The sequence below is a fragment of the Stegostoma tigrinum genome, chromosome 9 (genome assembly GCF_030684315.1).
Source record: "Stegostoma tigrinum isolate sSteTig4 chromosome 9, sSteTig4.hap1, whole genome shotgun sequence".
Taxonomy (NCBI): domain Eukaryota; kingdom Metazoa; phylum Chordata; class Chondrichthyes; order Orectolobiformes; family Stegostomatidae; genus Stegostoma; species Stegostoma tigrinum.
Genome location: NC_081362.1, coordinates 296,669 through 322,694, shown reverse-complemented (window position 1 = coordinate 322,694; position 26,026 = coordinate 296,669). Strand labels below are relative to the sequence as shown.

General features: G+C 41.0%; 1 protein-coding gene across 14 annotated transcripts in view; it reads left to right on the top strand.

Moving 5' to 3' along the window:
* The window catches only part of LOC125454807 (utrophin), a 572,019-nt gene that overhangs the window by 281,787 nt on the left and 264,206 nt on the right, over nucleotides 1-26,026 (top strand). For 13 of the 14 annotated variants that reach the window (XR_009446113.1, XR_009446114.1, XM_059648282.1 and 10 more), the window contains 5 exons: nucleotides 4,588-4,702; nucleotides 13,718-13,959; nucleotides 17,670-17,787; nucleotides 18,784-18,989; nucleotides 22,075-22,229. Coding sequence is in view for 12 of the 14 variants with exons in the window: in XM_059648282.1 (XP_059504265.1) it covers nucleotides 4,588-4,702; nucleotides 13,718-13,959; nucleotides 17,670-17,787; nucleotides 18,784-18,989; nucleotides 22,075-22,229 (836 nt within the window). In the remaining 2 variants the exon portion in view is untranslated. The remainder of the gene's footprint in view (nucleotides 1-4,587; nucleotides 4,703-13,717; nucleotides 13,960-17,669; nucleotides 17,788-18,783; nucleotides 18,990-22,074; nucleotides 22,230-26,026) is intronic. The other variant, XM_059648275.1, reaches the window with a different exon arrangement.

Below are 26,026 nucleotides of genomic sequence, written 5' to 3'. Positions count from 1 at the left end.
ATTAGAATTGGGAGGCAAGAAATGGTAGACATTCTGTGGGGGATGGTGTTCTGTGGACTTGCTTCCAGAGTCTGATCATATCTTCTTGGGGAAAGTGGTTTCTCCTCAAATCTTTGACTAAATGGAGAAAGGTCATTGACAGGCTGCATTCCTGTGGGCCTGTTTATCGACTATGTGTAGAGCTGGGGAAAGGAGGCTGAGAAGGAGAATGAGAAATGGAATAATGTTAGGGCTGAGAAGTAGAAGGAAATAATTGAGATTGTGGGAAGTGAAAGAGGCAGTGATGTCTTGTGTGGAAAAGATGCCAGTGTACAGATTAAAAGGATATTATCCCAGTTATTTTGATTTTTTTTTGCAAATGTGTCTGAAGGTTTGCCAATCTTCATTTCATCAGTCTGCTCAGTAGCTGGAATGATTGTCTGAATACATAACTGAGCAAAATTATGCTTGATCTTGTCTCTTATACAGAATGCTTTGCTGTCTTCCGTCACTTAGTGTTTTTCCTTTATTCTTGGTTAGTTTACACTGTTTTTCGATGATGACATCTTGTTCGGGCACATTGACCCCCTCGTTATTGTCATTTTCTACAAAACAGACACTTGTTTGTGCATCAAATAGACATAGCAATTGGATGAGTTCTTAACGTGGTTGATTATAGCACAGCGTCCTGTACATTTTCAATACACCAGTTACCTGCTTCTTGTAAATTCTGTATGAATCTGTTAATGTTTTGGGTGGTAAACTAGAAGTGCCATGGTCAGAATTGGAAATTGGTTGTTCTATTGAGTGACCAACTCTACATATAAATATAAGAAGAGACAAAAGCATCATAAACCTACCAGACCATCAGACTGCTGTCTAAAAGAAAGATGACTGGTGGTGGTTTAACCTGAAGGTTGCTTCACCTCAGGCAATGGGAGAGGTTGAGATGAAGAGTCCTTCACAGTAAACTCAACCAGCGTAGGATTTGAACCCACGCTGTTGCTGTCACTCTGCATTGTAAACTGGCCAACTGAGCTAACTGACCCCCTATAAAATAGTTACAGCATTCATGAGGATGTTGACTAGCTCATTGAGCTGGCTTGTTTTTGTTCAGATGTTTCATCACCATGCTAGGTGACATTATTAGTGGAGCCACCGATGAAGCGACATTATTCTACGCTGCTCGGAATTTATACTGTCTGGTTCATTATGGTGAGTACTGTCATTTCTGGTTTTGATCTGTATGGGTTCTTCCTCTTCCCAGCGTAGTTCGGGAAGAGGAAGAACGCTTAGACAAGATCCTCGCATTAAACGGATATTCCCGCAACTTCATCCACAGATGCCTACAAAACAGACAACAGCAGGGGGACACAGTACGATCTGACACACTGCCCTACATCAAGAACGTATTGGAACTGACAACAAAACTCTTGAGACCACTAGGAATCATGGTGGCCCACAAGCCCACGGCTACCCTATGACAAATACTTATGAAGATTAAAGATCCCATTCCCACAACATGCAGAAAGAATGTGGTTTACCAAATACCATGGAACGACTGCCACAAAGATTACATCGGACAGACAGGAAGGAAACGAGCCATCAGGATACGTGAACATCAGTTAGCAGCAAACAGCATGATGAGCTCTCCTTAATATCTGTACATTCAGACAATGCAGGCCATCAGTTTAACTGGGACAAAGTAACCATAGTAGCCCAAGCCAAATATAGACACACATGGGAATTCCTAGAGGCGTGGTTCTCCTCCCATACTTCAATCAACAAACGTATGGATTTGGATCCCCTATACAAACCCATACAGATCAAATCCAGAAATGACAGTACTCACCATAATGGACTGGACAGTATAAATTTCAAGCAGAGTAGAATAACATCGCTTTATTGGAGGCTCCACTGATGATACCACCTAGCATGGTGACAAAATATCTGAACTAAAACAAGCCAGCTTGGCGAGCAAGTCAACAACTTCATCCACAACCTGAGCTATCGATCTTTAACAAAAGTTTAAAGTTACAGCATTCATTACAGCCATAACTTCAACTCCACTTTTTCATCTGTCCTCCATTTATTCCGATTCCTTGAGAAATCACAAACGGTCTATCTCAGCTTTAAATGCATTCACTAATGTAATGTCTACAATCTTTGCTTTCACACCACACAAATACCAGGCAATGACCGTCTCCAACAAGAGACAATCTAACTACAGCCCCTTAGCATTCAGTGGTGTTGCCATCTCTGAATCCTCCGCTGTCAGCATCCTGGGGTTGTCATTGACCAGAAACTTAACTGGACTGACCATATAAATACAGTGGTTACAAGAGCAGGTTGGAAACAGAAATATTGAGGTGAGTAACTCGCCAACTGACTTCCTAAAGTCGGTCCACCATCTACAAGGCACAGGTCAGGACTGTGATGGAATACTCCCCAGTGGCCTGGATAGGTTCAACAACACGTCTAAAGCTTGACGCTATCCAGGACAAAGCACTATGCCCACAAGCATCCACTCCCTGAACTACTGATACTCAGTAACGACAGTGTGTACCATCGACAACATGCACTCCAGAAATTCACAAATGCTTCTTAGATATCACCTTCCAAAGCCATGACTACTTCCATTGAGAAAGACAAGAGCAGCTGATACAGGGGGTGGTGTTCCCATGTAAGTTCCCCTCCAAGCCACTCACCATCCTAATTTAGAAATATATCCCCTTTCCTTCAGTGTTACTAGGTCAGGACATTAGAGGCCTTCAAGGCAGAGATCAACAAATTCTTGATCTCACAAGGAATCAAGGGCTACGGGGAGAGTGCAGGGAAGTGGAGTTGAAATGCCCATCGGCCATGATTTAAATGGGCAAGTGGACTTGATGGGCCGAATGGCCTTACTTCCACTCCTGTGTCTTATGGTCTTCTAATCCTGCCATTCCGTCCCTAGATCATTGTGTGCCAACCCACAGCATGTGGACTGCAGCAGTCTAATAAGGCAATTTGCCATCATCTTCTCAAGGGCAACAAGGGGCTGGCAATAAATGCTGGCCAGCCAGCAATGCCTACATGTCAGTAAAAAGAACATTCTTTGGGTGTCAAGAGTTTGTGAACGTTTCAAACTTGAATGATAAGTACCTCTAAATGATTGGTTCCTTAACCTGAAACTGAGCCTCCGTAGTCTAGATTCTGTACCTGGGGAAACATCTAGTTTCTGCTGTGCCAAGCTCCTTTCTGAATGTATGCTTGGCAATGAGGGCATCTTTCTCTTGAGCTCGAGATAATGCTCAGTCTCTCAGAGCAACTCTGTCACCCCAGAGTCCAATCTCGTGAATTTTCAGCTCATATAAAAGAATTACATAAAAGAATTACAATCGTTGTAGCACAGAAGAACATCATTCTGCTCATTTTGTTTCCTGGCTGTCTCCTGACGATTTCTCCTTTTTCAGGTAGTTCATTATCCATAAGACCATAAAACATAGGAGTGGAAGTAAGGCCATTCGGCCCATCGAGTCCACTCCGCCATTTAATCATGGCTGACGGGCATTTTGACTCCACTTAGCTGCACTCTCCTCGTAGCCCTTAATTCCTTGCAAGATCAAGAATTTATCAATCTCTGCCTTGAAGACATTTAACGTCTTGGCCTCCACTGCACTCCACTGCGCATCCCTTCAATTAGCTCAATTGAAACTGCCTCCTGCCACTTTTAGTTCCAACTACCACTTGGCTCTGGCTCCTTGGACAGTTAGTTTTCTCCATCCAGACCTGGGTGCCTTAAGAACAACCAGTCTAACTCATACCGCCTCCTGACCAAATCTCTCATGATCACTGCAGCCTGTTTTACCATGGCAAAGACAGATGTACAGTATTGATTTAATGCCATCTACTCCCTGTGTAAATCCTTGTGTTGCCCTTTGTATATTTTAAATTGCTTTTATATTAGCTGTCAGCCCGTTCCCAATCTTAGCTTGTCTTTCTTCCCTAAAAAGAGAGACTGAAACTGAACACAGTATTCCAAATGTCGTTCTACCAAATTGCTGAACACCTGTAGAAACTGCCTGTATTTTAAACTGCTTGCAATAAAGACTAGCATGCCATTTGCCTTTTTAATTGCCTGATATAGATGTGAGCTAATGTTTCTGTGTTGCAAAGGACATTTTTCAGGTCATTTTAGTCTAAACTGCAATGCTTGTGTTCCATTGATGCCGATGCACCTCCGCCCACCACTGCCAATGCTTGGGTTATATGTGGTTTGGAGCTACGACCATCCAACTCTAAAATCCAGGCAGCTCAATCTTATTTTCACATCTATTTATAACTGTTGTTTTGGCCAGTGAGAATTTTACGTACCTGGTAGTTCAGAAAAGGCAGTTCTTAGTCCTGGTGCTACAAATTGAAAATTAAGACATAGGAATAATCAGTGTAGGAACTTGGGGAATAACTGGGAAAGGCATTTAATTTGTATACTTGGCTGAAGTTCATGGTATGAAGCAGCAAACCTCTTAGTTTTGGCAGAATTCTGAGAAATTGAAGTTAGGATGATGAGAAATGGTTATCAGTTACTTCCCTGTTAATGAAAATACTCTATCTAATCTGATACAGACTAAAGTGGCACAACTTTCTGCTGACTGGAAAACTCTCCACACTACTTTGAAAGATCTTAATGATCATTGCTTCATGGGATGGAGTCAGCATATGTCTCAACCAAAAGTTAAAGGTGAGAACAGCTCTTAAACACATTGTATGACAGCAAATACTGTGGTTGTTTGAAATCTTGAAATAAGCACTGAAAAACAGCAGATGTGGCAGACTCGGATGAGAGAAAGATGATGGAATATTTCAGGTCAATGACTTTTCATCAGATCTTCAAGCCATAAATTTGCTGAACTGAGAATGTTTTATAGTTTTGCCAATTACAATCAATATTATAGATGTATGGTTTAAAAAAAAAGTTTTACTGCAAATGTATATGGGAAACAGTATTTGTTTGTCTCTCCCCATGATTCTGAAGTTTGTTCACTTGTGATGGTAATTTGTTTTAATCCTGCTAAAATGTAGTTCAGGTCTGGAGCAGGATCTTGTATTTAAGAACACTTTCTTTTGTCAGTTGTACTGAACAGCTGGTATCATAATCTTTCTATTACATTTTCATCCTCAGTAAGTTAGAACTGATGTCACAAAGTAGGATACAACTGGGTGATTTTGCTAGCCCCAGGGAATAAAAATAATTTACCAATTTTGACCATGTCTCAAAGTCTAGTATCTTTTGTCTGTATTTTGATTTATGTACTCCTCACCTAGAAAACTACCCATAGCCAATGTAGATGTGTTTAACATACCTGAAGTAAAAACTGTATGTTCTCACGTAATGAAATTTGTACATGATCAAGAAATTGCCAAAAGTGAAAAGTAAATTCATTGGACTTTATTTTTGCTCAAAATTGTGGCATTTATGCCAAATGATAAAAATAGGAATGTGAAAATGGTGAAATTAAGTATTATTGAGGACATTGGAGACGTGAAATTATGTTATGATGCACTTGTACTGCTGTGATCCACTATTACCTTAAAGTTGCAGTTTGTAATGATCTTTGTTTTGAAGGCTGTTTCACTTTTGGATAATTTTTCCCCTACCCAAAAGATAAGTTGTTTTCTAAAAGAATCATGAAGTTTCATTTTTGCCTTAGGAATAATCCAAACGATATGCCACAGCCCTCCAGAATTCACTTCAATGCTCCCTTGTGTTCCAGCTATTTTCAGAGTGAGGATTCCAAAAAGATCCTTCCAATAGCTTTTTTGATTTTGGCAGTTTTCCACTTCCCAGGCTTTGTGACTAAATTACTCAGCTCCTTGCACAGGCTTGTAGCAGGCAGCCAACAACCTTCTTGGTTTCCCAGCTGATTTTGTTGACTGCTTTCTACTATAAGGATTAGAGGAATGCTAAATTGCCTCCACTAGCAGTTACCTGTAGCAGAAATGAGTTTGAGCCCCTAGCCACATTTGCTTGTGAAACTATAAGTTTGTATTTTTCTCTACATTTGTGGGTAGGCTCAGGTGCTGTCAAGGAGACAGCGCTTTGTTGCAGTGAATCCTGAGCAAACATGCTCGTGAAGGGATTGGGTGTTTATGGGTCAATGATGTACTAATCAAGTCGGCTACTTTGTCCTGGATGGTGTCAAGCTTCTTGAGTGATGTTTGAGCTATACTCATCCACACAGGTGGAGCGTATTCCATCAGATTGCTGACTTTAGGCTGTGTGCAGGCTCTGAGGAATCGGGAAGAAAGCTACTTGCCCAGATTTCCTAGGCTCTGACCTGCTGTGGTTGCCACAGTATTTATACGTCGGCTCGTGTTTCTGGTCAATGGCAACTCCTGAGATGTTGATAGTGGAAGATTCAGTGATGGTAATGCCATTGGATGTCAAAGGGAAGATGGTTGTATTCTGTTCGTAATAGCCATTATATTGTACTTGCGAGCCACATATATTACTTACCGCTTGTCAGCCCAAGCTTGGATTCTGTCCAGGTCTCGGTGCATTTGGGCACAGTGTGCTTCAGTATTTGATGAGCCCCAACTTTTTTCAGTTCATTCGTGGAATGTGGACATCACTGGCTGGACTCCCAGTTATTTCTCATCTCTGGTTGTCCCAGAGAAGGTGATGGTGAGCTGTATGTAGTATTGAACCATTGCAGTCTATGTGCTGTAAATAGATCCATGATGTTGTTAGGAAGTTGGGTTCCTGAATTTTGATCCGGTGATGCTAAGTATACTGCAGTCAGTCAGCGAACATCATCATTTCTGACCTACTGCTGGAGGGAAGGTCATTGATGAAGCAGCTGGTTGAGCCTAGGACACTATCTCTGTGTTACTCCTGAAAAAAATGTCCTAGAGCCAAGTTAATTGACCTCCATCAACCACACTGACTGATTTATTGAAGAAGTGCAGACAATCTCAACTGAAGGAGGAATGACAGCCTGGAAACTGTGACAATCACTGCACCAGTGTTAGCCACACGTAATTACACAAAGCCATTCGAGGTAGCTGTTGGTGCTGTACTCTTACAAGACGACAAAAGAAGGTAGAAAGACCCATTGGGCACTTTTCCAGAAAATTGAATAATCATCAATGGAAATGTTCCACAATCAAAGAGGAGACCTTGAGCTTGGTGTTGGCTTTGCAACATTTCAACATTTATGTTGCCAGTAATATGTTTGATACAACTCGATATACCACTTGACATTTAGGGAAAAATTTAAGGATAAAAATTCCAGACTGTTTAGATGGAGCTTATTATTTCAGCCATTCAATTTGAAATTACAGAAGAGGCAGGACAAGAGAACGTAATTGCCGATGCATTGTCACGACTTTGAAGACAAAAGATGGAGGCATTCGGTGAAAGGAAAAAAATGGACTAAAATGGGACTGCAGTAGTGAATGTTTGCATGCTTAGAGCCATACATATGTATTGTAATGTACTAATAGAGTAGGGCCAAAGGTTTTTGAAAATAAAACCATTTTTGTACATGGTTCGTTTTTTTACGGCGGAGGTGCGATTACACTATGGCCTTAAGAGGTATATTCTGTCCTTTTTGTTTTCAATGAATAAAGGTTGCGACAGAGATGCAGGGCAGTCTGCTCCAAAGCCAATAATGTAGACTGGTTGTTAGGCCTTAGAATTTGTTTAAAAAAAAAGTGGAACAACAGAAGTAGCCTCAATGAGTGGGCTCAAGCTCCCACAGAACCAGGATTTTAATTTTAGTTTTCAGTTGCGGTTGTTGCTGTGTGATAAAGTTGGGTTTAGAAGCTGCTGTACATTTCTCCCTGCTGCTTCGCTCTCGCTCTCGCTCTGTGTCTGTCTGTCTCTGTCTCTCTCTCTCTCACTCTCTCTTGCACGCACACATACGCACACGCACACGCGGTCCGCTTGCATTGTTCGCCCCCTCCTGGACTGGAGAACTGCCCGTTAAAATCTGTTGTTTCTTTTCTTAACTTGCTTTTTGCCAAGGATGTGTTTATGGTGAATATGTTACTATATTGGCTTAGTAGTAAAATAATCTATTATCCTGTTAAGGTTGCCAATAGAGTTGCTATTCCAACTTCTCTTTTTCCTGTATTTTAAGTGTAGTTTATGAATAAAATGTGCTTTGCTTGAGTAGTTTGACTGATTGGATTGCATCTGGAAAGCAACTCCTTACAGTTACATTTAACATAAGAACAAGTTAGAGTCCATGCTATCTTCTGAATAGATTTTGAGGGGGTTTGGTCTGGTCCATAATACCATCCGCTAGGAAGAGTTTTCCCTTATTTGTATTGAACCTTTCTCATCTAAATTTAAACCCGTGTGCCTTTGCCCTCACCTTAAAGTTTATACTAACGTCGACACGAAACATTATTTTCTGTGTTATCAGTAAAATACTCCTTATGCTTTCCTTCCCTATCAAAATAACTTCTGAGCATACTCCAAAGGCACATTGCGTGAGATTTCTATTTGGCGTTCTTTATTAAATGGTTTACCTTATTCCGTTTTCTTTCGATTTGACAAGTCCCACTAAACCTTGCCTTTAAAGTTTCATGAACCACTGTAAGTAACACTAACCTTTTATCTTCATGAGCAAAATTGAGAGTTTTTGATTTCTTGTCTATTTCCTGTTCCAACACATGCTGTGCTACTTATATCTGCTGTCTAGCCAACTCACCCACTCCATTTGATCATTCACTGAAACTTTATGTATAGTACAAATGTGTGGTCTCTGAACTCTGACTCACTAATTTCTCCTTTAGTAATTTCAGTGGTTTCCTCACTTCGTACCCAATAAACTAATTCAAATAGACTGAATTGGAGAGATTCATTGGGCGTATTCCTACTTGCAGAAAAGTTCAAAATGAATTCATTTATCCTAATCCTCTGGACAGTCTTATCTATAAGCCCTCAAAGCCCTTTACCTTAAAGTTCAATGTCACTGTTCGAATGTCCCCTGTGATTTTTAGATGGTATCCAGTGAGTTTGAATTGTTTTATTCCTAAGTTATCCATGACTTTCTTGAATAACTATGATGTAAAATTTGACGCTCTCTGAGGGTGGTACCTGTCTAGTAAAAAAAATTGAATAACTCTACTACAATCCTTTTAGCTGTAACATTGCATAATGGAATGTCCTCTGGAAATCTAATGGACACATCCATTATTATTAACAAATACCGATTCACATTTTAAAATTTTAAATAGGGGTTCTACACAATCAATTTTAGACCCTTGTAAAAGGTTTCTAAAATGTAGGAATGGGTATTAGGGTACTGGTTTTATTGCTGCATGAGGTTTTCCAATTACGTGACACGTATGATGTGTTGGCAAAATTCAAGCACATCCTTATGCAGTCCAGGCCAATAAAAATGTTTTTGTATTTTGGCTTGAGTTTTCCTTTCTCTCGGATCACCTCCTGTTGCTACTTCATGTGCTATCCACAGTAGCTCCTTTCTATTAATCCATAAATAATGCTACCTGATGAACTTCTGCCCATTTCTCATCCACCTGAATATGTATTTATTTTACTATCTTTATTTCCTCAGTAAGACAGTAACATTCTGGAATACACTCAGATTCTTCTTCTGTGTATGATTTTTGATACAACTGCTTTAGATTTTCACCTTTCCGTTGTAAATTCAGTAAATTTCCCTGAACTAAAACTAACCACTTTGTCCTCCACCTGTTCTTGTTTCTTTTCAACCATTTGATCAAATGTGGTCTCTGATAATTGTGTTCAACATCCTTTGATTTCGCCTCCTGCTTCGGTTAGTGCCTTTGTGACTTTGTTACCCCTCAGCCAGGAAAATTCCCACGGTATACTTCCTGCAAGACCTTGGCTGATTTTCTGTTGGCTTTTCAACCACATTAGGTATCACTCCCACCTGTAATCCAGCTATTTAGTTACTAAGGATAAACTGTATCCCTGGAACTGAGAATTTCTCTGTCACTCCTATCACCACTTCACCACTTTTCACAGGACTCTCAAACCTCACGTTATAAATTGGAAAGGTGTTCTTCTCATCATGAATTCCACATTTTACCACTTTTTCTCGCAAGCTTCCGTCGGAATTACATTTCTCCTAAATTCCCACTGTCATAGATTGACTTCCTCCTAATCTCTTAATTGCTGTTCCAAACATAGATGGGTAAATCTTACTCTCACAATTACTTTCTTTAAAGAGATCTGGCACTTTCTTCTCAACCAATCCCTGATCAGGTCGTACTTTTGCAGCTTCTTAGCTTCCACTGTGCTTTCCTTTTAACTTCAACAAAGCCCACTGGCTTATCCTGATTTTTCCCACATCTCTCTTCCCAGTGCTTTTTCTAAACCAACAATACTACGACCTCATGTGGCCTATTTTATTGCAGTGAAAACACTTGAACCTTTTTACTTCTCTTTCCTACTCATGGGTTTCCTTTTTAACCTGTGGTAATTATCGTTGCTATCTTTAATGAGTTCTCCTTTTCCCATACCACCTGAGGATTTTCTCTTTTCCCCAATTTCTATTCGTCACAGATTGAAATTGATGCCGGAAGCCAAACTTTGATTTATGAACTAACTCATTATCATCAGCCATTTCCGCTGCTAATCTTGCCGTCCTAACTCTTTGCTTTTCGATATGAGTTCTCATTACTGAAGGTGAATTTTTGAATTCCTCCAAAGTAATCGTTTCTCTAAGAGCGCCATATGTTTGATCAATTATCAATGCCCTTATCTGCCTAGGAAAATTGCGTTGTTTGAACCTATCAAATTCAATGTATGTTTGACCAGATTCCCTCCTTAGATTCCGAATACGTTGTTCAAAGGCTACTGGTCCTAGCTGAAATGCAGTTAAGATGGCTGTCTTCACTTCATTATGTTCCCCAGATATCTCCTCTAATAGACAGCAAATACCTGACTCACTGCACCTACCAACTCTATTTAGATCACCAGTACCCACATGGTCACCAGCTTCGACATCCATCTCATCAAACTTTGGCAATGCTTGGACATATTTAAACAGACCCCTGCCAGGCCTTTGGTTACAACAGGATTATTCACCATCACTGTCCTCCTCACTACTCGTACTTTTCGCCTCTACCTCCACCATTTCATGTCAGTTTTGAGTTTTTAGTTCCTCTGAATTTCAAAAACTCTCTCTTTCTGACTTTTTTCTGCTAGAGCTGCCTTCTCCTTTTCTTTTTCCTCTACTTTTATTCATACTTCAAACTGTTTCGTTTACTTTTCTTCATTTTCAGTTGAATTTTAGCCATTTCTGAAGATTCCAGTGGCATTTCTGGTAATTGTAAATACTGCATGATGTCCACAATTATCTCCCCTTTCGTCTCAGACACAGGCAACTTCAGCTTGTTTGCCAATTCAGGAAGTTTTGCCTTCTTACTTCCTGTAAAACTTAAGAAATAACCTCTTCTACCTCCAGGAAATCTAAGTCACTGAAAGAACCGTCATTACACAAAGCAATACCCTGTTTAAACCAAACAAATTCAACACTCTAAATAAAAAACACGAACATATACTCCGCCCTGCCTTTGAGTCCAACAACCGTCAGATCAACCGGAGTTAAAGACTTTGGTCCTGACAAAAGCGTCCAATTTGTTATGGACCAGACCAAGTGCCCTCAAAATGTATTCAGAAGGTAGTCTAGATCCTAATCATCTTACTTTAAAAGTAAGGTGTTGCATTCTAGATGTAATGCGATTGGTCAAACTACTTGATGTTAAACAAAACACACTTTATTCGTACACTTTGGTTAAAATACAAAAAGAAGAAGAAATTGAAATAACTCAACTCTTTTGGAGAACTTAACAGAATAATAGATTATTTTACAACTAAACAGTAACTTTTCCAATACAGTGTGTAAAATAAACAGACTCTTGTCAAGAGGTATGTTCAGAAATTGTCTCTCAGGCACTTCTCCAGTCCAAGAGGAGAAAAACATCAAGAGAGAACTTTTTTTTTGGGGAAGGGGGCATAGAGAGAGAAGAGAGAGCAAGAGAGAAGGAGCAGGGAGAGATGTACTACAGCTTCCAAACCCAGATCCAAGACCCAGCAACGACTGCTATTGAAAACTAAGACTAAAAATCCTGGTTCTGTGGGAACTTGCTCACCCATTCGGGTTGCTTCTATTGTTTCAGCTTTTTTTAAAAAAATGGCCTCACAAGCAGTTTACTTTATTGGCTTTGCTGCAGACTGCCCTGCATTTCTGTTGCAATCTTTCTTCATTAAAAATAAAAGGACAGAATACAGCTCTTAAAGCCACAGTATCATCACAATAGTAAGCTTGTGGACTAGTCTCAGAGACTCATTGACGTTTTGCAGCTCCACCTAACAAAGATGTGACTATACTGATCCCATTTTCCAGCTCTAGTCACATAGTACTGGAGGCTATGGCAGTGCAGGTGAAATACTGCTTAAATGTCTCTTGAGTTTCTGACTCAACACTGTTTCAAACAGTGAATTCCAGACTCCTACTGCATACTAGGTGTAAAACATTGGTAACTCTCCTGTTAGCTTTCTAACTCTTCATCTAAATCTTTGTCCTTTCATTATTGGACCCTTTATTAATGGGGGGAAAAAAGCCCCTATCAGGCATGTAAGTGAAGATGGACTGAAATTATGTGAGTGTCATAAACATTACAGTGTGGAAGCAGGCCATTTGACTGTTGAGTCCACTGTGACCCTCCCAAGAGCATCCCACCCAAATCAACCCCAGTTCTGTCCCTGATAACAAAGTGTGGAGCTGAATGAACACAGCAGGCCAAGCAGCATCTCAGGAGCACAAAAGCTGGCATTTCGGGCCTAGACCATTCATCAGAGAGGGAGTTCTGTCAAGTTCTGTCCCTGTAGCCCTGCGTTGCCTATGATTTAATCTGCCTAGCCTGCACATCCCTGGATACTCTGGGCAATTTTGCATGGCCAATCCACCTAGCCTGCACATCTTTGGACTGTGGGAGGAAACTGGAGCATCCAGAGAAGACACCTGCAGACATGGGCAGAATTTGCAAACTCTGCATAGACAGTTGCCGAGGCTGGAATTGAACCCGGGGTCACAGTGCTAATTACTGAGCCATTGTGTTGCTCCCGCCACTTCCTGCCCCCAAGTGATGAATGTTTGTTTGCCACAGGCCATCAGAGCTAATGTGATTTAATAAGTTTGTTAACTTTGGAACAGGTGAATGGGTATTAGTAATGGGTATTGGTAGAATAATGCAAAAGTGAACTCACTATATACCCTGAGTGAATTGGGGTGTATATAGAGGGGGAAAAATGTTAAGATGTGTGTCACCCATCATGTCATGTGTTTTGAGAGTAAGTAGAACACACTTGGGTGCCTTAAGGAGTTTTAGGGAAATGTTCGACATATTCTTCCAGAAATTGATTCTGTTTAATTTATCACCTGAATTTGCTTCTTGTATTTCCCAACACGAACAACTACCATTTATATTGCTCCTGTAACGCCATGACAATAATGATATTCAATAAAATTGGACCTTGAGCTAAATGGACAGGTATTGGAACAGATGACCAAAAGCTCTGTCAGTAACATAGGCCTTGAGGAATGTTTTACAAGAAGAGCAAAATGGAGAGAGGGAATTTGAATGGTTGGGAAGGTAGTGCTCAAGATTTCAGTATCTAATAAATTGCATTAATGTGGATGAGTCCAATCAACTTTTCCCATCTTTCTGTTTGTGTATTTTTGTGTTTTAGTAGTTCATTCCACTGTTCAAACAGTCACCCTGGTGTCAGCAATGCCTCCATCTCCTGGAACCAGTCTGTTGGGTCTGCGGGATGCCTTCTCCTCAAATTCTGAATCATTGATGCCAGCAGATCTGGATAAATCAGCTGTGGAGCTCATTGACTGGCTGACACTCATTGATCAGATGATCAAATCAAGCATAATTACTGTTGGAGATCTGGAGGAGATTAATGAAACCATTGTACGCCTGAAGGTATGGAAGGACATTTATTAAACCAATAATGTGGTTGAGTTAGATGTGTGCAAGCATATGCAAAACAAGGCAGAAGTGTAGACCATTTGGTCCCTTGACTCTGCTCCATCATTCAATAAGACCATAGCTGTACTATTTTGGGATCAACTTCATATTCCTCAATACTAGAGATGACCTTAGACTCCTTTGTTAGCCAAGAATCTATCTAGATCTGCCTTAAAATGTACAAAATGCGGAGGAATGGGATTGTGGGAGATATAGCAGTTTGGATCACAAATTGGCTTGCTGAAAGAAGACAGAGGGTGGTAGTTGATGGGAAATGTTCATCCTGGAGACCAGTTACTAGTGGGGTACCGCAAGGGTCGGTGTTGGGTCCATTGCTGTTTGTCATTTTTATAAATGACCTGGATGAGGGCGTAGAAGGATGGGTTAGTAAATTTGCAGACGACACAAAGGTTGGTGGAGTTGTGGATGGTGACAAAGGATGCTGTAGGTTGCAGAGAGACATAGATAAGCTGCAGAGCTGGGCTGAAAGGTGGCAAATGGAGTTTAATGCAGACAAGTGTGAGGTGATGCACTTAGGTAGGAGTAACCGGAAGGCAAAGTACTGGGCTAATGGTAAGATTCATGGTAGTGGAGGAATGGGATACAGGGGAACTTGGCTGCTTGGATACAGAATTGGCTGGCCAACAGAAGACAGCGAGTGGTAGTGGAAGGAAAATATTCTGCCTGGAAGTCAGTGGTGAGTGGAGTTCCACAGGGCTCTGTCCTTGGGCCTCTACTGTTTGTAATTTTTATTAATGACTTGGACGAGGAAATTGAAGGATGGGTCAGCAAGTTTGCAGACGACACAAAGGTCGGAGGTGTCGTTGACAGTGTAGAGGGCTGTTGTAGGCTGCAGCGGGACATTGACAGGATGCAGAGATGGGCTGAGAGGTGGCAGATGGAGTTCAACCTGGATAAATGCGAGGTGATGCATTTTGGAAGGTCGAATTTGAAAGCTGAGTACAGGATTAAGGATAGGATTCTTGGCAGCGTGGAGGAACAGAGGGATCTTGGTGTGCAGATACATAGATCCCTTAAAATGGGCACCCAAGTGGACAGGGTTGTTAAGAAAGCATATGGTGTTTTGGCTTTCATTAACAGGGGGATTGAGTTTAAGAGTCGTGAGATCTTGTTGCAGCTCTATAAAACTTTGGTTAGACCGCACTTGGAATACTGCGTCCAGTTCTGGGCGCCCTATTATAGGAAAGATGTGGATGCTTTGGAGAGGGTTCAGAGGAGGTTTACCAGGATGCTGCCTGGACTGGAGGGCTTATCTTATGAAGAGAGGTTGACTGAGCTCGGTCTCTTTTCATTGGAGAAAAGGAGGAGGAGAGGGGACCTAATTGAGGTATACAAGATAATGAGAGGCATAGATAGAGTTGATAGCCAGAGACTATTTCCCAGGGCAGAAAAGGCTAGCACGAGGGGTCATAGTTTTAAGCTGGTTGGTGGAAAGTATAGAGGGGATGTCAGAGGCAGGTTCTTTACGCAGAGAGTTGTGAGAGCATGGAATGCGTTGCCAGCAGCAGTTGTGGAAGCAAGGTCATTGGGGTCATTTAAGAGACTGCTGGACGTGTATATGGTCACAGAAATTTGAGGGTGCATACATGAGGATCAATGGTCGGCACAACATTGTGGGCTGAAGGGCCTGTTCTGTGCTGTACTGTTCTATGTTCTATGTTCTATGTTCTAGATGAGCAGAGAGATCTCGGTGCCCATGTACACAGATCCTTGAAAGTTGCCACCCAGGTTGACAGGGCTGTTAAGAAGGCATACAGTGTTTTAGCTTTTATTAATAGAGGGATCGAGTTCCGGAACCAAGAGGTTATGGTAAAGCTGTACAAAACTCTGGTGTGGCCGCACTTGGAGTATTGTGTACAGTTCTGGTCACCGCATTATAAGAAGGATGTGGAAGCTTTGGAAAGGGTGCAGAGGAGATTTACTCGGATGTTGCCTGGTCTGGAGGGAAGGTCTTACAAGGAAAAGCTGAGGGACTTGAGGCTGTTTTCATTAGAGAGAAGAAAGTTGAGAGGTGACTTGATTGAGATGTATAAAATAATCAGAGGGTTAGATAGGGTGGATAGGGAGAGCCTTTTTCCTAGGATGGTGACGGCGAGCCCGAGGGGGCATAGCTTTAAATTGAGGGTGAAAGATATAGGACAAATGTCAGAGGTTGTTTCTTTACTCAGAGAGTAGTAAGGGAATGGAACACTTTGCCTGCAACGGTAGTAGATTCGCCAACTTTAGGTACATTTAAGTCGTCATTGGATAAGCATATGGACGTACATGGAATAGTGTAGGTTAGATGGGCTTGAGATCGGTATGACAGGTCGGCACAACATCGAGGGCCGAAGGGCCTGTACTGTGCTGTAATGTTCTATGTTCTATGTTAAAAATATTGAATGAGCTTCTGGATAAATACATGAATAGGAAAGGTTTAAAGGGGTATGGGCCAAATGCTGGCAAATAGGACTAGATCAGTTTGGCATATCCGATCACTGTGAACAAGTTGAACCTAAGGGTCTTTTTCATGCTGTATAACTCTGACTGCCTCCACAGCTCTCTGGGGAAGTGAGTTCCAATGACTCATGATCATCCGAGAGATAAAAGTTCCCTCGCCTACGTGGAGGCCCCCCGATTTTTCAGAGATAACACAGCGTGGAGCTGGAGGAACATAGCAAGCCAGGCAGCATCAAAGGAGGAGGAAAGCTGATGTTTCAGATGAAGAAGGGTCCCGACCCGAAACATCAGCTTTCTGACTCCTTTGATGCCCCTTGGCCTGCTGTGTTCCTCCTGCTGTACACTGTTATCTCTGACTCCAGTATCAGCAGTTCTTACTATCCCTGGTTTTTCAACTGTTATCCAGTTCTAGCAATGTATGAGTATCATGTTTGACTCTGTGAATAAACGTAAGATTGAGTAAATATGAACTGCAGCATTATCCTTGAACTGGATTTCCAGATTCTAACAGAGAAAGATAAATTAGTGGAAGATGATCTGGGAGATAATAGAGTTCTGGAAATTTTGGGAAGTTGATGGACTGCATGAAGGAAGGCTTGTTAGAGATGGGCAGAACTGTGGCGGATTTAGCAACAACACAGAGCAGTGTCGAGTTTAGTTGTGATACAGGTTGGTGATAGATGGAGACTGCTAACGATTTGGAGTAGGAATGATAGCAGAGGATTAGACTAGTTAAACTCAAGTCTGGTGTGTTTTGTTTATAGCAGTCTCCACTGTGTGAGTGGTATTTGGCATCTCCAAATACTGCCTCACACTTGTCTTACTCCTGGAGACCTACTTGGTGGTTTGTCTGCAGTTTTCTAAATACCACTGTAGTGATATGGAAGATTCTTTGTTGGGAGCCACAGACAAATCTGTAGCCACTGCATTGTATGAAGATATTTTGAGATTCAGCACTGATGGAAGGTTTAAACCTTTTGTGCAGGTCCTATCTGTTCAATACTAACTTTGAATTTCTGACTTCTGAGTTTTAATCTTCAGTAGTAATTTTGTTTCTTTTGTACATATTCACCACATGTAACTATTTGTTACGTATTCAGCAACATTGTCATGTTAAAGGATGGTTGCAGTCAATTTGGTTGCATCTATAATTCAGTACAGTTTGATTTTTGTCCATGTTGATGCATCAAATTCTTTGAGAACAGACTACAAAGAACGATTTGGAGCAGCGACGACCACAGCGCGATGCTATTTTTACTCTGGCTCAGAACCTGAAGAATAAAACGGGTGACCTGGAGGAGCGAGCTTCAATTACTGAACGATGTAAGTGAAGTTCCTGCACAAATAACTGTAAAGAATGAAACCAGAAACTGTGTTTGAAATGATTGCAGCATTGTTATGTGGTGGTTTGAAAAATATGATATGCTTCAGCTGTTTGAAAGCAATTATCTACAGGGTACCTGTTAGCAGATGTACGGAGATCCAGGCATTGCAGCTTCTGAAAGTGAAGGCATGTTTGACCTTGGTGCTAAAAGTTGTATAATGCTGATACAAGGGAACTGAAATAACAAAGCAGCAAATGAGTGGAGGTCAGATTACTATCACGTTCCAACACTGTATAATCTCAGAGCTGGCGTTGGCCATTCAGCCCCTCGGTCTACTTTGCCCTTCAGTAAGATCATAGCTGATCTCTTTGCAACCTCAAATTCTCATTCCTGCCGATCCCTGATAATCTTTCCATTGCTTAGTAATCAAGAATCAGTCTTCCTCTGATTGGAAATATTTGAGATTCTGCTTCTACTTTCTATCAGGAAGAGAGTTCCAAAGACTCATAACCATTTGATTTTTTTTAAGCTTCATTTCTGTTTTAAATGGATGATATCTGGTTTTTAAACAGTGACCTCCAGTTCTAACCGAAAGAATCGCAGATGCTGTAAATCAGGAACAAAAACAAAGTTGTTGGAAAAGCTCAGCAGATCTGTCAGTATAAGAGCCACTGGACACGAAATGTTAACTCTTTCTTTCCTTCACCAGATAGTGCCAGATCTGCTGAGCTTTTCCAGCAACTTTGTTTTTGGACCTCTAGTTCTGTATTCATCCACGACAGGAATCATCTGTCCACATCTGCCTACCAAAACCCTTGGGGGATCTTGTATGTTTCTAAGTTTGTTGTTTGCCAGTTTAAGAAAGTTGTTTTTTGAAGACTGTTTGTCGCATTAATCACATGAGAATGGCAGCAGTGATTAGTGACAATGTGCTTTTAAATGCAGTATCTTAACTTGCTGCATGTACTTACCTCCTTTTGATGTTTCTGTGCAGTGGTGAGGGTGCAAAACCAATGGGACAATACACAGCATGGATTGGAGGCACGGCAGCAACAGCTGGAAAAGTTGCTCAGCGACAGCATACAATGGGAAGAGGACTTGCAGGCAACTGAGCGAATGGTCGGTCAGAGTGAAATCCGCCTGCAGAATGTGCTCCATGTCACTTCGGAACCACTTGCCCCACAGCTGGCAGAAAGCAAGGTAACTTGTTGGCCTTCATTGTGAAGTGGCTAATTGACTGAGTCACATAATGTGGCGTACTGTAAATTTCATGAGTCTGTCGGCAGAGGGAGCATCTTGACCACTGCAGACTGTGTTCTGAACCCTGTGGAGACTGATAACTTTTATCGTTAATTGCTGGATGAATGGTACAAGATTTCACATTTAACAAATTTCTTGTAACAGACCTCACAAACCTAATTGAGTTCTTTGAGAAGGTGACCAAACAATTAGATGAGAGTAAACCGGTTGATGTGGTGTATATGGATTTCAGCAAGGCGTTCGATAAGATTCCCCACAATAGGCTATTGTACAAAATGCGGAGGAATGGAATTGTGGGAGATATAGCAGTTTGGATCGGAAATTGGCTTGCTGTAAGAAGACAGAGGGTGGTAGTTGATGGGAAATGTTCATCCTGGAGACCAGTTACTAGTGGTGTACCGCAAGGGTCGGTGTTGGGTCCACTGCTATTTGTCATTTTTATAAATGACCTGGATGAGGGCGTAGAAGGATGGGTTAGTAAATTTGCAGACGACACTAAGGTCGGTGGAGTTGTGGATAGTGACGAAGGATGCTGTAGGTTGCAGAGAGACATAGATAAGCTGCAGAGCTGGGCTGAGAGGTGGCAAATGGAGTTTAATGCAGACAAGTGTGAGGTGATGCACTTTGGTAGGAGTAACCGGAAGGCAAAGTACTGGGCTAATGGTAAGCTTCTTGGTAGTGTAGATGAGCAGAGAGATCTCGGTGTCCATGTACACAGATCCTTGAAAGTTGCCACCCAGGTTGACAGGGCTGTTAAGAAGGCATACGGTGTTTTAGCTTTTATTAATAGAGGGATCGAGTTCTGGAACCAAGAGGTTATGGTGAAGCTGTACAAAACTCTGGTGCGGCCGCACTTGGAGTATTGTGTGCAGTTCTGGTCACCGCATTATAAGAAGGATGTGGAAGCTTTGAAAAGGGTGCAGAGGAGATTTACTAGGATGTTGCCTGGTATGGAGGGAAGGTCTTACGAGGAAAGGCTGAGGGACTTGAGGCTGTTTTCATTAGAGAGAAGAAAGTTGAGAGGTGACTTAATTGAGATGTATAAAATAATCAAAGGGTTAGATAGGGTGGATAGGGAGAGCCTTTTTCCTTGGATGGTGACGGTGAGCACGAGGGGGCATAGCTTTAAATTGAGGGGTGAAAGATATAGGACAAATGTCAGAGGTAGTTTCTTTACTCAGAGAGTAGTAAGGGAATGGAACACTTTGCCTGCAACGGTAGTAGATTCGCCAACTTTAGGTACATTTAGATCATCATTGGACAAGCATATGGACGTACATGGAATAGTGTAGGTTAGATGGGCTTGAGTTCAGTATGACAGGTGGGCACAACATCGAGGGCCGAAGGGCCTGTAATGTTCTATGTTCTAAAAGCACTGGTGACTAAACATTTGTAGACAACTGATTCTTCAAAACATAAACCAAAATTTTTACCACAGTGAAATAACACACAGAAATAACTACCATCAGGTAAATATTGCATTGTCCTTTAAGTAGACATTTAATTCTCCCAGAATCAGTCCAGAATTATTCTTACGTCCTAAAGGTTTACTTGTAATCTATTTTGTTTTCCAGCTGGTAACTTCTAACTCCAGAGCTGCCCTCCATAGCGAGAGTATTACTGGAAATCCTCCCCGCAGTGTAAACTAGACTAATGTTGTTAGGGTTTGGAAAGATGTACCTGTTAGTGTGGTGGAGGCAGATTCACTTGGATGCTTAGTGTCTGGAATGTACTGTCTGAGATTGTGGTGGAAGCAGGTTCACTCATTGTATTCAAAGGGAAATAGACTAAAAAGGAACACTGTGTGGGGTAATATGGAGAAGGTGGGAGAATTGGTGCTGAGGGAAATATTCATTCAGAGAGCCTATGTGCACACGGTTGGTCAAATAGCCCTCCTGTGATGTAGCAATTTTGTGATATTTATTTCGCAATGATTAAAATATTCAAATTCTACTCGTCAAACTAAGTACCAAATTAAACTCTCATTTCTACTGCTACAACACGTTTTGGATCAGTTCAAACAGCAGTATATACCAAGGATATGAAGAGAGCAAAGGAGCACTCTGCCCATTTCATACTAGTTCATCTACATTTGCAGTGGTTGAGCCACATATTACGTGAGTAGGACTAAGTCCTCCGAGTAATGTTTCACAAACTCCTCACAATGGAAGTGGATAACAGCTGGGATCGCCACCTTTTCATCTCTACAATAAGCTGTTAGTCTGATGGAGCAACTTTTTGTTGAACTGCACAAACTGATAGAATTTCAATAATTTTGGTCTCCACATGCGTTGCTGATTCTGGTTGTGAAGGTGGTTAGCAGATTATTAAATTATTAAAACAAACAGAAAATATTTTCTGCTGTTTGCTTTTGTGATGTTATGAAAAACGTGGCTAACTGCCCCAAGGCCATACTGTGGTGTTCCTTCGAGACTATATTAATCTCCTTGAAACATTGGTAACTAGAATATAACATTGACAGTTTGATTAGTGATCTTATGCATTTATGTTATTTATAGTACAAAGGTCATTGTTTATAAAATATTGCTGAATAGAACTCCAGTTCTCATTTGGGATAAACAAAGACTTGAATTTGGTGCAAAAACTGATTAGGTGTGCTTCATTCTTTAACCCTTTGTAATTTACTTGCAAACATGATTTTATATATTGGTTAACAATTTTGTTGTACTCAGCTCATTGAGGAAATTGCCCTTCCTCCCCATTCCCCAGGACACCGATAAATGGCATCTGTTCAGATTAATGTACGTCAAGTGATGATTGAGTGAATGACAGTTGTGACTAGTGCCCAGAAAACTGTTCGGTTTTAGGAAAAGTGCAAAATGTTCCTCTTTTTGAATGTTGTTTCTCTTTGAGTGAGCAGAAATTAGTTAAGAATTGCAATTGTAGCTATAACATATTTCTGAGAGAGAATTGGTAGTACAGGGAGGACAATATGGGCATAATTCCAAGCATGTTTGTGATTTGGATCAAACTGTATCTGTAACTTATACTACCTATTTTTCAGCAATTCTTACAAGAATTACGCAAAGGGCAGTTTACGGTGGCTGCATTCAAAGACTTATCCAGTAAACTTCTCCGGGAGTATGCTGCAGATGATACTCGGAAGGTGAAAGAGGTTACAGACAGCATTAATACATCATGGAATAATATCAATCAGAGGTGAGATGAGATGATTTCGCAGACCCCAGGATGAAATTTTGTGTGTGTATAGTTTAGATATTTCATCTTTACTCAGTTATTTTCTCTGCCTTCGACTAATTGTTTTTTCCTGTGTTTTTTGCCTGAGAGAGCTAATTGATAGGTTGGTCCTTGAATGTAAGGCTACATTACTGTCCAACTGTGTTATTATCTGTGAACTGGCTGATCAGGAATTTCTTTTCACCTGGTCTTTTCTCAGTTGTTCTGTAATGCAGTCAAAACAAAAATTACTATAAATGTAAAATGAAAACTGAAAGAACTGTGGAAGCTGTAAATCAGAAACAAAAACAAAGTTGCTGGTAAACCCCAGCAGATCTGGCAGTGTCTGTGAAGGAAATAACAGAGTTAACGTTTCAGGACTGGTGACCCTTCCTCAGAACTGTTCTGAGGAGGGGTCACCGGACCCGAAACGTTAACTCTGTTTTCTTGTTCAGAGATGCTGCCAGATCTGCTGGGGTTTACCAGCAACTTTTGTTTTTTGTTACTATAAATGCATCCGTGTATATGAATCTTTTCACTGCAAAGTGCAGTTCATGTGGGAAGGATGCATTTGTATCGTGGTTATGATGCAGGCAGTAGTAATCCTGAGGTCTGGGCCAATAATCCGGCTTTGGAGTTTAGTTCCCACTTGGTCTGTGGAGAATTTGAATTCAGTTTAAAAACAAAATATAGAGCTAAAAAGGTGTACCAGTAAAAATTGCCATATAACAGTTGGATTGTCATAAAGTCTTGCTGTGTTGCATTTGCCAAATGATCCTGAAATTGCAAAGCATTATGCTGAAAACCGATTTAAGATTCTCAGGCAGTCTTGCACATACTGGAAGCTACATTTACTAACACACAAGATCCTGTACTTTGCAGATGGAAACTTGTATGTGCACTACATTCATTTCAGTCAACAAAATAGGTGACAACCATGCTGTGTTTTATTTCTCAGGATAATGTCTTGATTAATCAGAGTCAAACTGCCTGTTTTAAAATTTAAATAACTTAGTTAACTCTCAGTCACCATCAAATTGGTGTGTTTGATATGGTAATGCTTGTACCACTTAGAGTCCACTTGACAACCAATCTGCGCTGCCCTCTTGTACAGTATGTTGTTTCCTCTTTGCCTTTGTGTTCGTGCAAATATCCCCAATGAGGGCAAGAGAAGAAGCCTCGACAAAAAACATCTGTTTACAGAAATGCTCAAGAACAGTACTAACAAATAACTATTTGTATACCATATCATTGTGACATTTAATAGTTGGGGGAGGTGTGAGAAACTATATCTTGTAAGAAAGTCACTTCTAGTTGGACCATAAGTGGCTGTCCTCATCTGCACTAGACCCCACAGAACCTGGAGTGAAAAATACGTCACAGGTATTGGTGGCAGCATATACAGTATGATGTGTAAACTCTCACACAATGCTGACTCGTGTTCTTGTAGATTGTGGCAGGATCTGGATTCATGTGATGGATTATCCATTGCAGAATTCCTAATCCTTGACATGCTTATATAACTCTGGTATTCATATGACTGGGCCTAGCCCTTCAGATGTTAACAGTGAGGTTTCAGTGATTACAATTACTGCAAAGTTGGCTAGCATGCTTGTGGATTGAGAGGCTGGTAGTAAGAATTGGTTTTTGTAAAATGTAAAGGGGGAACAGCAGTGTGTGGTCCATTTAAACGAGATGTGCTTTTTCCACGCTTCGTGATCTAAAAAGGATGTCTGTGAGCAGCTTGTGGGTTTGCAGGTGCAGAGAAAACACTCAAGTTGAAAATTTGTATCAAAAAGCTGTACAGTTAGCAGACCAAGCACCAGTTTTGTTTTGTTATCAAGACAACAAGTTCTGAATTTCCTCAATTAATTTGAAGCAGGCTAAAGACTAAAAATCAAGTAACTTTATATCTGCTTGTATTGACAACATGGGACCAATCCTACTGTAAGAAATTGATATGTCATCAAGGGGATAAAAAGAGAGGGCAGTTCGAAAATCAGGAAAGCGAACTGCTATCTGGAAGAGTTAACAGCTCTCGGCTCTCAGGAGAGAATCACTCCAAAGACTTCTCTAGTTTTTGGAGAAAGCACCTTCTAAATGAAAGGTATCTATGATACAAGCAGTTAATGTTTCTGACAAACGAATTTGACAGAGAAAGCGTCTTGACAGAAGAGTTGGTTGGAGAAGACCCAGAACATTCCGGAAAACACATAACCTGTCTGTAATTTTGAGAGACTGAAATCTTCTTTTAAATTTTATTTACGTAAGTGGGAACTGTATTTATTCAATAGCATACCAGTAGAATCTTGTTATATTTCGGAATAGCTAGTAGTTAAAGGTTTATTCGGTTTGTTAATAATTTAGTTAGTTTGCTCACTGTTAGACTTAGAGAAATAAATGATTAAAGTAAAGTGAAATTGTAAAGTGAGGGTCAGGGGTTTATTTTATCTAACGACTTTTCACACTGCTTTTAACAGATTATAGGGCGAGGTGCTCCTCCATGGGTGTTTCAGTTTTATTGATGGTGGGGGTTGGGGGTGTCACCCTCCACTGTGTAACAGATTGGGGACTCATCCAGGATTTGGATGGATTTGGACAGATTTAGGGTACAAAAATCTTAGAATCGTAGAATCCCTACAGTGTTGAAACAGGCTGTTTGGCCCAATAAGTCCACACCGATCTTTAGAACATCCCACCCAGACCCATCCCCCTAACCTAAACACCCTTGAACACTGTGGGCAATGTAGTATGTCCAATCCACCTGACCTGTACATCTTTGGACTGGGGGTTAAACCGGAGCACCTGGAGGAAACCCACGCAGACTCAGGGAAAATGTGCAAACTCCACACAGACGCCTGACGGTGGAATCAAACCCAGGTCACTGGTGCTGTGAGACAGCAATGCTAACCACGGAGCCACTGTGCTGCCCAGCCGATTTAAACAGACTTGTAGACTAGTGTCCTAGATCTTTAAAGCTCAGCTGAGAGGTGAAAACCTGTTTAATTTTGCTTGCTTGTTGGTTACATCAAATTGCTCTTAACATTGCAAAAGAGATCTTGGCTGTCAAAGATGCTTCCCAAATTTAGAAGGAAGTTTAGAAAGACAGAGAAAGGGGGCACTTTTAGAATTAGCAGACAGGCTAGAATCAGGCTTAGGGATAAGAAGCAAGCTGAAATTGTAACGGAGTTAGCCAGGCATTTAAGTATATCAGAGAATTGGTTTCAGAAACATATAGGCAATGGTTCAGAAATGCAAGAAAGGAACCGGGCCAGACTTGTATTGCATTTGAAAAAATTAAATGGAGCAACTTCGATAAATGGCTGAGATAGATTAAAGATAGGAAAGGCATATGAGGGTCTTAGAGATATTATTTTGCTGGAAGAGTTTACAAACTCACTTCCAGAAATGGTCAGAACTCATGTTGAGGAACAAAAGTTTAGAACAGCAAGAAGAGCTGCTGAAATGATAGATGAAAACTCTTTAGTGCAGAAATCGAAATCTAGCTTCTGACAGCAATTTCATTCAATGAAAGATAGAAATTGGGAAAGAGGGAGATCTTTCAGTGAAAAACAAAAGGTAGATCACATTGGGGGCAGCTTTTCATATGTGAAGACAGAAACCCAAGAAGCTGAAAAGGAGGTGAAAGACCTCAGGTGTATTCACTACAATAAGGTGGAACACACAGTGTCACAGTGCCAGTGGTTTAAGAGAGGCACTGGGAGAAAAGGATATGGTAAAAGAATTTAAACCAGTGGGATTAGTTGAGGTAGTGAAGG